The sequence below is a fragment of the Pseudonaja textilis genome, chromosome 14 (assembly GCF_049901715.1).
Source record: "Pseudonaja textilis isolate UNSWEBS1 chromosome 14, rPseTex1.2, whole genome shotgun sequence".
In the NCBI taxonomy this organism is placed as follows: Eukaryota; Metazoa; Chordata; class Lepidosauria; order Squamata; family Elapidae; genus Pseudonaja; species Pseudonaja textilis.
Window position 1 is genome coordinate 350,312 of NC_142003.1, and position 15,158 is coordinate 365,469.

Genomic DNA, 15,158 nt, shown 5'->3' on the forward strand with positions numbered 1-15,158 from the left:
GGAGAAACGAAAGTTATGGAGATAAGAGTAACTGGGCGGGGCTAAGAAGTAGGAGCAATAAGATACCAGCTATGGCATAGGTTTGCATTAGCATAATTATGTAGAAAGCTTCTTTGTCTCTGCTATGACGTATGCATGTAGCCTATAAAAGGAATACCCACCATTATTAAAGTGCCTTTTCATCCCGAGTAAACACTGGTGCCGTGTGTTTATTTATTTACCGTGAGAGGCCCAGGGCTCTGACTTCAGACCCTGTCGTCGCCAGGAGGCAGGCAGTGAAAAGCCACAGCCCGTGACGCGTCTGCGCGCCGGGTCGCCGCGTTTATTTCCGGAAGTGCTGGGGCGGCGGGTGACGGGGCGCCAGGCGGGATGGAGATCACCCGGGGCAGTGAGTGGCGGGCCGGGGCGCGGGGCGCGGGGCGCGGGCGGCTTCCCGGTTGACCTTCGCTTTGTCCGCAGATTTCAAGAGCGCGCTGGGCACCGTCTACGAGGCCGTGGAAGACGCCGATTTCCTGGCCATCGACGGGGAGTTTTCAGGTACCGAGCCGCCCCCACCCCGAGCGGCCGGGCTCCCCCTCCCAGGCCACGAGCCCCCTCGCCCCGGCCGAGGCCTCAGGACTCGCTCTGCTTGCAGGCATCAGCGACGGGCCGTCCGTGAGCGCGCTGACCAACGGCTTCGACACGCCCGAGGAGCGGTACCAGAAGCTACGGAAGGTGAGTTGCTCCCGGCGGGAACGCTGTAAAACCCCTGGGCGCCCCCCCGGCCCCCGCCCCCCGTTTCTCTGAATCAATAACTGGTTGCTTAGAGTTTCTGCTCATTTCCACCCAGCATTCCATGGATTTCCTGCTCTTCCAGTTTGGTCTATGCACTTTTAAGTACGATCACACAGAATCTAAGTACGTCCTTTTCTGGTTTTTTAAAATTAAGTGTGTAGCATGATAACTTGTAAATTGATTTTCAACTGTGTTTTTTTTTAGGTATAACATGAAATCATTTAACTTCTATATTTTCCCCAAACCTTTGAACAGAACATCACCAGATGTCAAGTTTGTCTGTCAGGTACTTCCCTTTCTGATTCAAAACTAACAGAGAATCCAAAGGAAAATCTTCCACTACCAATCTTGCACAAATGCAGTGCTGCAAGCTGCATAATGTTTCATTTATCATTAAGAAGCTAGATTATAAATTATTAAAAAGATGTTTTTGTTAAAGTCAGAATGATCTTGTCAGTTTGAGAAAAGTTTCATAAACATGAAGTGGCTTCAGAGAGAAGTATTTTTTTTCTTTGCACTCTCCATACTTCAGTGTCACCCACAGATGTGGTTTCTAGCCTGATGTTGGAGAAAAGGTAAATTGCCCGGAAGTTCCTTGTGCCTTACTCAAGGCCAGCAGTTTGAATTTTATCTGGGAGATTGTAACTGGTTTGTCAAATGAATAAAATATATATAACCCACCATGAATTGGCATTTTTAGTGGTAAAAAATAATTTTATTAGATTGAAGTCATTTGTAGAATCATTTATAAATCTGTTTTCCTGTTTTTCTTCCAGAGCTCAAGTATAGATTTTTTAGCAAACCAGGGATTTGATTTTAATAAAGTTTTTCGAAATGGTAAGCTTTTTGTAAATATTTTAAAAGTAACTTTGCATTTCCATAGCTGTAGCTTTAACTTTTTTCTTTCCAGTATTGTGTGATCTGATCTCGAAGAAAGAAAATCATGATTCTGTAATTATTTGTGATTAAAGTTTAATCTCCATCACTGAGAATTCTCTCCTACCAAGAGAGTTAAAACTTCTATTCCAATGCATCTGGAGGATACTAGGATAGGAAAGGATGACTAGATGCCCAGATGTTTAAATTGGAACAGTTTTAAAACAGAACTTCACCCGAGTCTCTTCCACCCACTCATCCCCACCTTCCCCTGTTTTTAAGGTATCCCTTACTTAAATCAAGAAGAAGAAAGACAATTACGGGAGCAATATGACGAGAAGCGCTGTCAAGCCAATGGACTTGGGGGCTTGGATGCTGCTAAGCCTCCATCGGCTGTTCCTAAGGATCAGAAGGAGTTCATCAAGAAAGTTGTGTAAGTGAATATTTAGTCTGTGCTTGGAGAGAGGGACTCAGAACACCACTGGTAATTGTTGCATTTAGGTTTTCAATTATTTCCTGGGTCAGACAAAGTTTTGCCAGGAAAAGGAGTCACCTCCTGCTGCTGTCTGCCAGACTGGAAATAGATTTGATTTGCAGCTTGTCTCATGCAATGGAGAGGCTGATGGAGGCTGACCACCTCAGCACACTTCTCTGGAGCACTTTCAGCCAGAGAGGCCCTGCTTTGGGCTTTGGGCTCCCTCACGATCAGGGTATGGAGGTTTTAACAAGGGACAGGGCTTTCGCAGGTGTGGTGCCAACCAGGGGCTCTTCAGGAGGAGATGGTTACAAGGCCCATCCATCTGCATTGGCTTGCTTAGTGTCCATTGATGCTACATTTATGGGAATTCAGTGACGTTGGTCCTCATTGTTTTACCCATTGCCCCATTTACTTTGAATTTCGGAAAGTACTGACTTAAATAGTTATTTGCGATAATGTGCACAGTGTGGATCCAGCAAACGGTAAAACCTGCCAGCTCTCCCATGTTGGAGAACACAGGCCATTGTGCACTAGCAGGGGGACGATGGTTCTGCCTTGTCTGGGCTGTTTGCAGACGGTCCTCCCCATTGTGGGAAGAGGCCAACCCGAAAGAAGGCGCCTTCTGCTTCTCTCCCCTTTCCAGAGAAAGGATAGAAGATCTCCTGCAAAATGAAGGAAACGCCGCCGTGCAGCTGGAACCGTGCACTGGGTTTGTTCCTCTGGGTCTTGGGCAGAGCTTTGCGTAGAGGAGGCCGATTGGGCAGCCAAGAGGAGGGGAAATGGCAACCTTACTATCTTTCTCCTCTTCTCTTGTAGATTTCAGAGGAAACTAATCTATCAGACGCTGAGCTGGAAGTGAGTAGTGCTGGTTACTACAAGAAGAAGTAGCTGAAGCAGCCTTCTCCGCCTCTGGGGAGCCACAGCTGGGAGTGCTGCCCTCCTTGGAGGGCAAGCTCCCCGACTCCTGGGCAGTGTTGAGGCAGGGCTCCTGTTTTCCTTTCGGGCCTCTTTTTTCTTTTATGCACCAAGCATGGAGTTTACACTGATACTTGTGTTTCTGGTGTTATTGCCAAATGCGGCACTTTATTATTTTCTTTTCTGCAAACCTAAGGAGGTTTATTATTAATCCTTATTTTTAATTTCACCATAGATATCCAAAAGGCATCCATGTTGAAACCGTGGAAACAGAACAGGTGACTAGTTCTGCATTTTCCATTTCACACCTTGGTAGGACTGTGGGGTTTTCCAGGCATCACTAGGAGAGTTCTGGTGGGCAGATGGCAGCTGCTCCTTTGCTGGTCTGATCTGGGGCCAAGCCCTTACAAAAGCGAAACCTCCGGTGGGATGGCTCATGGATTTGCCTCCCGCTTCTGAACCTTGCAGCTGAGGAGCAATATGTTAAAAGTTGCTCTTCCTGGGCTGCTGCCCTCCAGATACGTTGGGGTGGGAACTTGCAGGATTCCCAGGCGGGGAAAACCACGTGAGAAAGTCAGATTGATTCTCCCTCCTCCTCCACCCAGGAATGTGATGCATGAAGCTGTGTAGGAGTGCTCGGTCATTGTGCTCTTGCTTGCTTGTGCCTGCATTAACCTTTGTGGCTCTTAGAAGGAGCGATACATGATCATCAGCAAAATGGATGAAGAGGAGCGCAAGAGAAGAGAGCAGGAGAAGCGAGCGAGAGAGCAGGCAGGTGCCTCTGATGCCGGGCAGGGACTGGCTGGCTGGGCTGGGGGCAGCCTCTCCGCTCCAGTCAGGGAGGCTGATTTGCAGGAATGCTGGGCTGAACTGGGCAAAGGACCTCACCCTGGGCTTCTCCCTTGTAGGAGGAGCTGAGGGATGCAGTGGGGTTTTCCAGAGTCATTCACGCCCTTGCAAATTCGGTACGTTGAAGTCATTAGGGAAAGTAGGCAGGCCATCGGCAGCTGAAGTTAGCCAGTCAGGCGTTCCCACACCCAGCGTAGTGTGGTGGTGAGGGAGAACATGCTCTGCCTCTCCCTGAGCATTGGGCTGGGTTGCTTCTCCCCAGGGCAAGCTGGTGGTCGGACACAACATGTTGCTGGACGTCATGCACACCATCCATCAGTTCTACTGCTCCCTCCCCGAGGTTGGTGGTTCCTTCCTTGCACTCAAACCTGCTTTCCCTCAATGCGTCCTTTGCAGGAAAGTCACCTCTTCCCTACTCGGTCCAGCAGAGACTCACCTGTCTGGGGCACACATAGACCGGTCATCCTGGGTGGAAGGTGGGGACCAGCACCTGTCCTGCGTCCAGTGAGAAAGATGCTCTGCCTCTAGTTGGTCCGGGAAGTCAACAGCTCCTCTCAGTAGTTGATAGCCAAAGTGGGACTGCTTCCCTTTGACGTTCCCTCTGCTTTTGCCTGGAAGCTTGCTAGGTTTCTTAACTTCCAAAACCTTCCAATTGGAGTTCTCTTAAGCTGGCAACCGCCTGTTGTATTTTGAAAACCCCGTATGCTTTGGAGGGCATCTTCAGTGTAACATCCATGTAATATTTTCTTTAGCATTGCAATATTTCCTTTTCTCAAATAAATTAGTATTGCATTGGTGCAGTTTACATTATCTCTTTTGGTCTCAACAATCTGATTCCGTTTAAATTTCAGGATTTCAGGGAGTTCAAAGAACTAGCAACATGCGTCTTTCCAAGGTAAGCCAGTTCGGTTCAGTTGTCTGTTCTCTCAGTGGCCCTCCAACTGTCCAAGGAGCCCCCCCCATTTCCCCTGGCAGAGGGTCCTCAGAGACCGTCCCTCTGCCTTCAAGGCTAAGAAGCATGGATGCCCACAAGCAGCTGAGATCTCCATTTGAACTTAGGAAGCCCCTGCTGATTCTTCATTGCAGCCATCTTATTTCAAGCCTGCCATCCCTTGTATGTTTTCCAGAATGTATAACTCTAAAATCTGTTTTACAGACTATTGGACACTAAATTGATGGCAAGCACTCAGCCATTCAAGGTAGGACATTTGCATTTCTTGATAGCGCCTGTGAAAGTAGTATTGTCATTAGCAAAGTTAATGAAGTGAAAAAGACGGATAAACAAGACTGTTTTGCAACGAAGATAACATGCCATTTATGCACCCAGTGAACTACCTTTTCCTGGCCACAGAATCCTATCCTCAGGAGGCATTGCTGCTTGCAAGAAGGCAAAACCGCTAAGCACAAACAAAAGCTAACCTTCCTTAAAATGCCTGGTTGTTGCTGTTGTTGTTGTTGTTGTTTGTGGCGGGGGAGACAAGAGTGCCTTGGAAGAAATCCCGAGTGTCACTTTCTGCCTTTAGCAGGAGCTCTTGGTGCCTCTGACATGGTCAGTCTTACCTGCTGCTCAGTTGGAGCAGTGCCCCCAGGGGCCTTTAACTGTTTTTGCTAATTAGAGTGAAGGCAAGAACAATGCTGCTGAACATGCCTTGGAAGTGATTTACATAGAGCTCACAAGTGGGAGTATATTTTGGTTAATTCCAAATGTTTTAAGACGTTGGTGAAACATTAGAAGAGGTTTCACCTTCTTCTCATGTTCTTGCTGTCAGTTGGTATTGATAATAGTGGCCCAATAGTGGCAAAATTAAAAGCTTCTGAGATGGTGCTGGTTTTAAGACTCTCAAACTCTGTTTTGACTTCTAAAAAGACTTTGCAACCACTGTGGCCTTTCCAGGGCGGCCAAGGTTTTGGGAAAGAGGGAGAACGCACTTGTACTGTGCTGACATCAGCCTGCAATCAGAGATGCCTCGTGTTCTCTCCTCAGGAAATCATTAAGAATACATCCCTGGCAGAGTTGGAAAAGCGCTTGAAGGAGACGCCCTTCAGCCCTCCAAGAGTTGGTAAGGAAACAGAGCAGCCGAAGAAATACGGCTTTGAGTAGGCGTGGCAAAAGAGCATTTAAAGGTGTGCTTTCACTTTGGTAGGGGGAAACTTATTGGATTCTCTCCAGCTGGCATTTCTGTGTACTGTTGATGGGCAATTTAGATCGGGGCTTCAGAAACACACAAAACGAGGGGCAATATTGAACTGTAGCGGGATGAAAAAGGCTGCAATTTATGCTACTGTTTCATCAGAGGCAGAATAAAGGCATTCTTGAGTCTGCTGGGATGGGGCCAGTAAAACAGTCCCTGGGAGGAAACTGGGTACCCCAAGCAGTCTCTGCACCCCTGCCTGGACTAAAGTGTCCCTCCTTCTGTCCAGGTGACTTTGAGTAAAAGCATCTTTTCCTTCCTCAGAAAGCGCCGAGGGGTTTCCCAGCTACAACACGGCATCAGAGCAGCTTCATGAAGCTGGTTATGATGCGTACATCACGGGCCTCTGCTTCATCTCCATGGCAAACTTCCTAGGTACTCTGGCCTTCTCCCATTGCACCAGAGCCTCCGCTCAGCTCATCGTAGTGATTTTTGTCCTATCTTTGCTCATTAGGTTCCTTTCTCAGCCCTCCCACCAATCATGTCTCTGCCCGTTCAAAGCTGATCGAGCCTTTTTTCAACAAGTAAGTAACAACCTCCTTGAAAACCACAATGCTGTTTTCTGAAATTCTGCTGTGGCTTTTTCAGTGAAGTTTATGTCGTAGTTTAAAGCTGGCATGTGGAGCAGTGCCAACGTGTTTGCTAGAGAGGTTTTCTTGCCCTGCCGTATAGTGCAAACTGCTGCCCTAGGCTGAGACCACGAGGGCCCAGCTTTTGGGAGGCTAGTGGCCCCTGGCTCTTGCCATGTAGTTCAGAGGTGCTCTTTTGCTAGCTTTTCATGGAGCTAGATAAGCAGAGGCAAAGAAATCTTTTTATTTTATTCTGCTTTTATTTATAAGAGCCCAGTATAATATCCAAGTGACTCTCTAACTTTTGCTTCAGATTATTTCTGATGAGGGTGATGGACATTCCATATCTCAATTTGCAGGGACCAGATTGTAAGTGTTTTTCCCCCATCTCAAAATGGAGGGATGGTTCACACCTTTTTGATTTTGCAGCAGCCTATGAGAAACATTTTCTCTCTTAATGGGGACTGAGCTGCAGAAAAGGGAAGAATCGACTGAAGGTTGGCAAGGAAAAGGTTGGGTAGGAAATGCGTGTGAGCCGATCCAAGTCTGCCTTCCCCAGAGGGAGGTTTGTGTATGGAAGCCCAGTGGGGAAAGTGTCACATTGATCTTCGCTGTTTGGCTCCTGGTGCGTCGGGGGGAGCGTGCAGCAGCTCTTACCAAAAATATAAATCACTTCCTAATATCCGGTTCTTCTGGTTTTGTAGTGCAGCCAAAACGTGATCACGTCCTTTATGTTACCTTTCCCAAAGACTGGAAGACAAGTGACCTTTACCAGCTTTTTAGTGCTTTCGGTAAGTAGACCCGTCTTTGGCAGAGGGGCGTCTGTGGGTGGAGGGGAGGTTGGCCAAAGGGAAGGCCAAAGGCAAAGGGTCCTGGCTTCGGTGGGCAGAGAGCGGGTGGGAGTGGGGTTTGCGAGGCCCCTTTGGCAGCACAGCTCAGCAAAGCCTCCGCCCCACCCTCCACGCGTCCCTGTGCTGCTCTTCCCTTCGGCCCTCCCTGCTCCAGGGCGAGAGCTGCCCCTGTCCGGGTGATGTCATCTTCACTATGCTTGGACAGATCTGATCAGAACAGAGTTTACATTCCCCTTCCAATTTTAGGAAACATTCATGTCTGTTGGATCGACGATACATCAGCATTTGTATCCCTGAGTCAGCCTGAACAAGTACAGATTGGTGAGTACCATCAAACCTTGAGAAGAACTGAGGTTCATGGCTGCTTATCTTTACTAAGCCTCTGCTAATAGTCTGACTGTGTAAAGCGGCTCCTTATATCTTTAGCCCTTTCTCCACTACTGCTCTTGTGGGGGGCTAACTTCCCTCTTCCTGGGGGCCTGCTGGGTGGGAGCGGCCCCATGCCAGCAGAGGAAAGGCATGGAAAAGAGGGACCAAGGAACACCGTCCCCTCAGCCCTTTGCAGGCCAAGCTCTGCTCTCCGTCCTGCCAGATCAGCAGCAGGAGAGCTGAGCACCTGGAGCAGGTGCGCTGCCTGGGCGTGATGGGCAGGCGTGCCCCCGCAGCGTCTGTCCAGGCGCCCATCCAGCTACCTTCCAGGAGGACCTGACCTCCTGTCCAGAGCAGGATCTGAAGGGTTCAGCCTGGAATGGCGGTTACGTGGCAGGGCTGCCTCGGACCAACAAGCGCTGAGTTCGTCTTGGTTGCTGCAGCAGGCACAGCCCTTGGCAGACGGACTGCAGGTGCCTTCCACTCCTTGGGGCATCGGCCCTTCCCTTTTCCTCCTCCTGCAACATCACTTTCAAAAAATCCTTGAGGTGATGGTTCACTTTGACAAAGCCTCACCTTTTCTAACCGCTGAAGTATCGTTTTGCTTCAAGGTTTCCTTGTCCCCAGAAGCTCGTTTGCCCAAAGGACACCCTGGCAGGGCAGCCGTGAGCTGGGCTTTCTTTGCCAAGAGCAAATGGAGGCAGGGTTGGCGGGGGAGGGGTTGTCATCCAAGGTGGTGCAAGTGAGCCGTCTACCTGGCTGGGCTCTTCCCAGGTGAGCGGGATCAAAGGCTGCTCTGCCTTTTGGTTTTGGGAAAGGCAAAGGCCTGTGGAGCATCTCCGAGAGAAAACAGAAGCCACCCAGAAATGAAACAGACAAGCGCCTCCCGGGGGAGCTGCAGAGTCGCTGGGTGGCCTTGGGAGGCAGCGGGTGCCCCGTCAGCTGAGGGGGACTAGTTCTGCCGACTCACCCGGAGACCGCCTGGCAGAGGGAAGATTAGAGGACTGCAAGCGAGCGCTGAGGCCGGGGAGCCCTCGCCAGGGTCCTGGGTGCAGGGATCCGATCCCTAAGCGTGCACCTCTCCTGATCCTGAGGGTCCTGGCACGGAAGAGGAAAGGAAGAATGGATGACTTGATGAGCTTTGGGTGCTACTTTCTAACAAGCCATGCTCAGTCTTGTAGCTCCCAGGTGGGGAAAGAGACCCGTTGCTTGGGACGACTTTCTTTCTTGCATCTATCTGGAAGGCTGAGGACAATTTAAAAAAAACGAGCGAGGTCTCTGGCCAACACAGAGCTCGTCGTCCCCCGTTCCCCCCCCCCCAACCCCACCACACGCACAATTTGTACCAGTCCTCCCTTGAGTTTTCTGGTTATTTTCCTAGGAACAGGATATTGGTTTCCTTCACCAGCATCCCGGTTATGCTCTCCCGAATGTAGCCAGAGTGTCGTCCCCCCCAAAAAGAGCTCCCTGCTCCCTCCTTGGAAGAGGAAGGGGAGGGGCCATCCCTCCCTTCAGCTCTTTGGGCCAGGAAGATTGGAAGCCGTCCTGGAGAGGATTCCCCTCGGAGTGATTTCGTACTGAACTGTTTCCACAGCTGTTAACACCAGCAAGTATGCTGAAAGTTACCGGATTCAGACTTACGCAGAATATCATGAAAAGAAGGAGGAGGAGAGGAGGCAGGCGAAGAGGAAATGGGCAGAAGACAGTTGGAAGGAGATGGAAGTGAAACGCTTAAAGACGCAGGCCAGCCCCTTCGCGCTCCAGAGCCGCTGCTACAGCATTTGCAGGTGAGGCACGTTGGGGCACCGGCTGGTTCTGCACCAGGCGGGCTTCATGGGCAGGAGAGCAACTCCCGCAGCCAGAAACGGGCCCAGCCAGTTCAGCAGAAGAGAGTTAGCCCCGGCTGGGGAAGCAGGAAGCCCAGGCGCCTCCTGGGACTCAGGTGTTCAACCCGGGGAAAGAAGTTTGAGCCAGAAGGGCGGGGCCAGCCTCCCCTCTTCCTTTCCGAGTTTGAGAGGCCGGAGGAGTCTGGCTGTCTGGGTGCCAGGGGGCAGTGCGGTTGCCCCATGCGGGAACCAAGTCAGCCCTGTCCTGCTAACAGCCTAGGAGTTTGAACGTACAGGTGAAGAAGCAAGCGTGCTGCTCTGCCAGGATGACATTTCAAGGGCCAAACAGAAATTAGAAGCATTCATATATTGAACTGGCACAAGAAAGATGGCGGCAGTTGGGGCTTAGCCAGAGAGTAAGTGCTGATGGCAGGCCTACCGCTTCCAGGGAGACAGAAACATCTGCTTGGATGACCGGGGCCGGTGCAGATGACCAGTCCGGCTTGAAGAAGACCCAGTTTGGGCAGCTGTTCTGTGACACAAACCAGGATTGTGCAGGAGAACAGAACAGCTGGAGATGGCCTTAGGAAGGACGGCAGGGCAGGATTGTACTCCTCCTCCTTGCTTCAGGATGCTCCCTGGGAGCCCCCACAGACTAAAATGTCTCCCTTCTGGGCTTCTCCCATTACCCCAGTTTTTCAACGCCCAGCTCTGTGGGGAAGAGAAGCATGAGCCCCATCCAAGAGGAGAGCATCACAGATGACGTGGAGGAGGCCACGGTGCAAGAGGTAGACCTGCCCCCCCCAGGCTCCTTCCAGGAGCCCCCCGAAGAAGAGGAGAAGCAAGCCAAGAAGCTCAGGACGGGCGAAAGGGAAGAAACATTGGGTGGTAGGTGGTTTCTGCAGGGTGCTTGATCTGACAGCCGTGGGCGGCCTCAGTTCGTTTGCTGACCAGCAGGCCTAGAGGGAGGGAAAACTGTCAGTTTGTGGTTTTCTACATAATCTCAGAACTTTGAATGACCGATAAAAGAACGGGCAAAGGAGATCACTGCACCCCAGTTGTCGTCTTTATTTTGCCCAGCATTGGGGTACTCAAAGCACACCAAACGGAGCTGCTGAGGCTGCTCAGATGATTCAGCCCCATCCTCCCACCCAGCCACTCTCCACACTCCTTAACAATCAACCCAGGAGGAGGAGGAGTCTCCTTGGGGGAGCTGGGGAGGGGGGGGGGGAGGGGGCCGGCACAAGACGATTGCTGGCCCGGGATTCATCCCAGCCAGCATGGACAGAGGCTTTGGCGTGAGAGGGTTGGGTCCTGTGTTTGCTCAGTTGTGTGGTTGTGCTGTGCTTCTTGTAGGGGGGCTCAAGGCCACTCCCACCAGGCTTTTTGATGTGCCGGACACGTGGTAGCTGCCAGGAGCACCAGTGAAAGGGCTTCCGTTCCAAGGAACCAGCGGCAGCACAGTCCTCCCAAGCCACCCTGAATGAAGAGAGGTGGCTGGTGCACAAAGGAGAGGCAGGGCGCTTCTTGGAAATCTGTTTTGTTGATCTCTACTGAACAATCACAGTCCCTGTTTTTATGTGTATGCATGTGTGTACATGTCCGTTCCCTTGATTATGTGAAGGCCTTTTGCTGTCATGTGTATTAGATCGAAAGGGCAAAGCCTGGGCTGGACCACCCACTCCTGTCGCCTGGCTGAGAAGCTTCCCAGAGTCTGTGTGCAGCTTGCTCTGCTCGCCCCCTTGATGTCCCCTGCAGCCATTCAGGCACATCAGTGGCCAGCCGGGCACTTCCCACCACGTCCTTCCCTGCCGTCTTTTGCAGTAGTAGAAGTGCATTTCCCCCCCCCCTTTCCCTTTGGGAAAGAAAAGAGTCGTGAAGCTTCATATTAAGTTTGAGAACCGCATACTGTACCTGGAGGGGGGGGGGGAGGGAGCCCCTCGGGCACCTTTTCCTTTGATTCGTGACTAGCATTCTATATTTAAACAGATAAAGATCAACCAGAGGCTTCACCAGCTTGTATTAGTTTGAAAAATCAATCTGCTTTGGTAGATTTCATAAACTTGGTTTGATATTTAACATTTTTGTATCGTGGAATGAAAAATGTTATTTCCTGACAGTGAAAAAATAAAGAATCTTTTTCTGAGGAATCGAACTCCGTTGATGTGTCTAAGGCCCTTCTCTCCTGCAGCCACATAAATCCTCCCCCTGGAGTGGCTTGTGGGCTTCTCTTTGCCTGAAAAGCAGCTGGCCCGGCTGCAGCAAAGGCCGCCCCACCCCACCAGCGGGGCTCCTCTTCCCCCCCCCCAAGGCTAATCATTGAAGGGAGGGGGCCAGGCATCCACTCTGGCTCCAGAGGGAGGACCTACAGTTGCTGGGGGTGCTGCAGCAGCCGGCTCGGCGGAGGGAGGCCGTTCTCCTTGGGGAAAGATAGTATCCCCAGCTCCTCCCTGCAGTTCCCACTTTCTGTTGCTGCTGGCAGAAGGAAAACGGGGAGCCAGCAAGCAAACGGGCTGTTCCTTTTCGCTGCTTCAGCGGCCTCACCTCTTCTCTAGCAGCCAGCTGTGGAAAGCTGTGGGCACCACTCGGTGTCACTGTCCGGAGCAATGTCCAGTAGGAGGGGAACCTGGGCAGGGCCAGTTCTTTGCCCTGTACCACCAGGGGTCAAGGGGACTGTCCCTTCTGCTGGGAGGCTCTTTTTCCCAGGGATAATCCCTTCCTCTTCAGCCTAGATAAGCTGAGTTGGACAGACAGGAATGGGTGTTAGTTGTGGGGTTACTCTGGCAGGCTCCCTGATGGCCAGAGTGGCCTGAGGGGTGCAGGGAGCCCACGAATGCTGCGCTTAGTCCCCATGCCCCGTCCTCAACCTTCACGCCTCTGACAAAGGATGGGAAGACTGGCTTTTTGGCAGCCCCGTTTAGCAGTGAATTGGGGGAGGAGGGAAGAGTCAGGAAGTCGTCCAAGGCCAAGTCTGAAGTCTGCCTGGTCCCTGGGAGGAAGTGTCCCTGGGTCAGCAGCTGCCCTGAAACAACGCAGTCCGCACACTCACTCCTTGGCCCAGCTTTGAGATACGGCAAGAGCAATAAGGATTTTCAGGGGCATTATGGTAGCATGGAAAAACACAGCTGCCCCCAAAAGTCCCTCATTTTCCCTGCGCAAAGAGCAACCGGGGGTTGGGGGCCCGCCTGCTCCCCCTCCCTCAGCTGACCTTCCAGCAGTTCCTGGTCAGACGATGCACGGGTGAGTTCTCCAGCCCCCAGGACACAACCAGGCATGCCTCGCTCGGAAGCCCCTCCAGATCTCCAGAAGCTGCTCCCCCCACCCCCAGGGGCTCGGTCCCTGTCCCTGCTGCCACTCACAAAGGCCTGTTTGATGGTCTCGCCAGCCCCCGCCCCCCCGCCAATTTCCCTAGGACAGCCTCCACTGGCTGGGACTCTGAGCTCTTTGAGCCCCCCACCCCATAGAAGGCGGATGCCGACGGAGGGCTGGGCTGCCCACCCCCCTTCCTTCAGCCGCTTCCTGGACTGCCCAGCAAATGTCGGGCATTTCCTCCAGCGCCCCCCAGCCTCGCGGTTGCCCTGGGCCGGAGCCCAGGCGCTCGCCCTCCCCTCGGCGCCCGAGAGCAGAAGGCGAGGCCGGAAGCGGGACTTTGTGGGCCAGTTGGGTACCAAGCAAGCTCATCTCGCCCCCAAAACCCCGACTCTGGATTCGCAGCCTCCCGGGGACGGGATTCCTCCTCCAACCGCAAAACCGGCCCCCGCGGCCTCCCGCAAGGCAAGCCCCCGCCCCGAGGGACAGCGGGGTCGCTCCCGCCCAAGGCAGCCCGGCCGGAGCGCCCTTTCTTTGCCCAGCCGGGCGCGTTCCGGCTGTCAGCCGCGGTTCTTCCCAGCTGGGAGCCCGCCGGCTCCTCCCGCCTGCGGCCGTTTCTCCGGACCCCCAGCCGGGTAACCCTGCCGTTAGGCGGGGACGGGGGCAGGCGCGATCTCCCGCTCATTTCGCTCTTTTTCGGCCCGGGAAAACAAGGGGGGAAAACGGGGCGTCCGCGAAATTGAGCGCGCTCAGCGAAACGTCCCGAGCAGCAGAGCTCACTGCGGGGTGGGGGCGGGGGGGAGAAGACAACGAAGCTCCCCGGGCGTTTGGACTGCAACTCCCAGAATTCCCAGGCTGGGAGGGGGCGGGGCCGCGCCAGGGCTGCGAAGCCTCGCTGAAGAGCCTCCCCCGGCTTTCCGCCCGCGGAACCCCTCGCCACAAGAGCAGCCCGGGACCCTGTGACGGCGAGCCCAGCCCAGGCGCACGGCTCCCTCGGGCGGGCACTTGCGGGAGGGGGGCTCCGGCGGGCAGCGGAGTTGAACCCGCGCGGACCACCCGTCCGGGCGCGCCGGGGCACTTACCGCTGCTCCGCTCGGACGGCGCTCCTCGCCCGCGGGGCAAAGTCTGCCTGGCAGGGGTGTAGCCGCGGAGAGGCTGGCCGGGAGGCTTCGCTGCGCCGAGAACAGTTTCCCCGCCCCGGGCAGGACAGCCCTTGAGGACTAGCCGCTTGGAAAGGAAGGCCTGTTCCTCCGCCCGCGGGGCAGCCGCTGGACGCAGCCGCAGGGATCCACAGACCGGAGGGCGGGGTGTGTGACTGCGGGGTGATAAGGGAGATAAGGCGGCCGCCCGTCCACTTTCCCGCGTGGGAAATGTCGACCGAGCTCCCGATGTCTCGAAGCGCGGACGGCTGCCCACTAGAAAATGGAAGGGGGTGCCCCTGACATGCGTGGGTAGAAGGGAAGGCTCCGCGGTCCTTAGCGCTGCACAAGAAATAAGTTCCCTTCCTTCCAGCGTAGCGAGGAAAGCTCCGTGTACACCTGCACGTGGGAACTGCCGCCGCCACCGCCCTAAAAATGAGCCCCTCTCATTCCTCCTGTCGCCCCCTTGCCGGGGTAGCCAAGGGGCAGCTGGAACTCGCGAGGCACGGACGGGGTTCGAACCCGTGATCTTCGGTTTACGAGACCGACGCCTTACCACTTGGCCACCGCGCCTGCGTTGAACGGGGTGCTTCGCTCCCATCTAGGCTGGCGGCGCTCCCGAGAACCGTGCGCGGATGCTCCCGCCCTGCTGCGCGAGACGCTCCGCCCTGAAGTGGGCTCCAAAGTGAGGGCAGGTCGAACTTCGCGGTGCCGCGCTGCGCAAACGCACGAAATGGGGCGGTTGGTTCTCCGTGCGCATGCGTTCCCGCCCCTTTGCCCCGGAGTCGGCCACGGAGGCCTGCCTTTGCCTGTCGCTCGTGGCTGGCCGGGAAGCGGCGGAGCCCGCGCGAGTCCCGAGGCCCAATTCCGGCCGAGGACCCCAGACCGCCGCGCGCCCGGAAGACACCCCCGGACTCGGCTGTCAAGCAAACGGTTTAATGGGCCCCGGCGCGGCCTCCCCGGGGCGGCCCTGCCCAGCGCCCCGCCGTCGCTTGTCCGGGCGCCGCGGGC

General features: G+C 54.0%; 1 protein-coding gene and 1 non-coding gene across 14 annotated transcripts; one reads left to right on the forward strand and one right to left on the reverse strand.

The window, feature by feature from the left end:
* Positions 1–339: 339 nt before the first annotated feature.
* On the forward strand, positions 340–11,849 carry PARN (poly(A)-specific ribonuclease). Of its 13 annotated transcripts, none has more exons than XM_087912685.1 (24): positions 340–388; positions 460–537; positions 635–714; positions 830–897; positions 979–1,060; positions 1,551–1,611; positions 1,933–2,083; positions 2,772–2,837; positions 2,945–2,983; positions 3,279–3,321; positions 3,734–3,814; positions 3,952–4,008; positions 4,155–4,232; positions 4,744–4,787; positions 5,049–5,091; positions 5,877–5,952; positions 6,349–6,459; positions 6,539–6,608; positions 6,967–7,022; positions 7,340–7,444; positions 7,751–7,825; positions 9,468–9,660; positions 10,394–10,587; positions 11,056–11,849. In XM_087912685.1, exons 1-24 carry the CDS (start codon positions 370–372, stop codon positions 11,106–11,108), a joined length of 1,923 nt encoding a protein of 640 aa, XP_087768811.1. In that variant the 5' UTR covers positions 340–369; the 3' UTR covers positions 11,109–11,849. The 13 variants fall into 13 exon arrangements, with proteins under 13 accessions (XP_087768811.1, XP_087768813.1, XP_026560256.1 ...); XM_087912687.1 differs by having other exon boundaries at positions 10,409–10,587; XM_026704471.2 differs by having other exon boundaries at positions 7,358–7,444.
* A 2,799-nt stretch (positions 11,850–14,648) lies between these two features.
* TRNAT-CGU (transfer RNA threonine (anticodon CGU)) lies at positions 14,649–14,720 on the reverse strand. Its single transcript has one exon. It is a non-coding gene; the product is annotated as a tRNA-Thr (tRNA).
* Positions 14,721–15,158: the final 438 nt, after the last annotated feature.

Excerpts from the sequence above, each read along its gene's own strand:
- PARN (XM_087912685.1), top strand. Across the intron at positions 7,023-7,339 it reads CAATTTGCAGGGACCAGATT|GTTCTTCTGGTTTTGTAGTG; the intron begins GTAAGTGTTTTT and ends TCCTAATATCCG. Across the intron at positions 10,588-11,055 it reads AAGGGAAGAAACATTGGGTG|GGGGGCTCAAGGCCACTCCC; the intron begins GTAGGTGGTTTC and ends TGCTTCTTGTAG.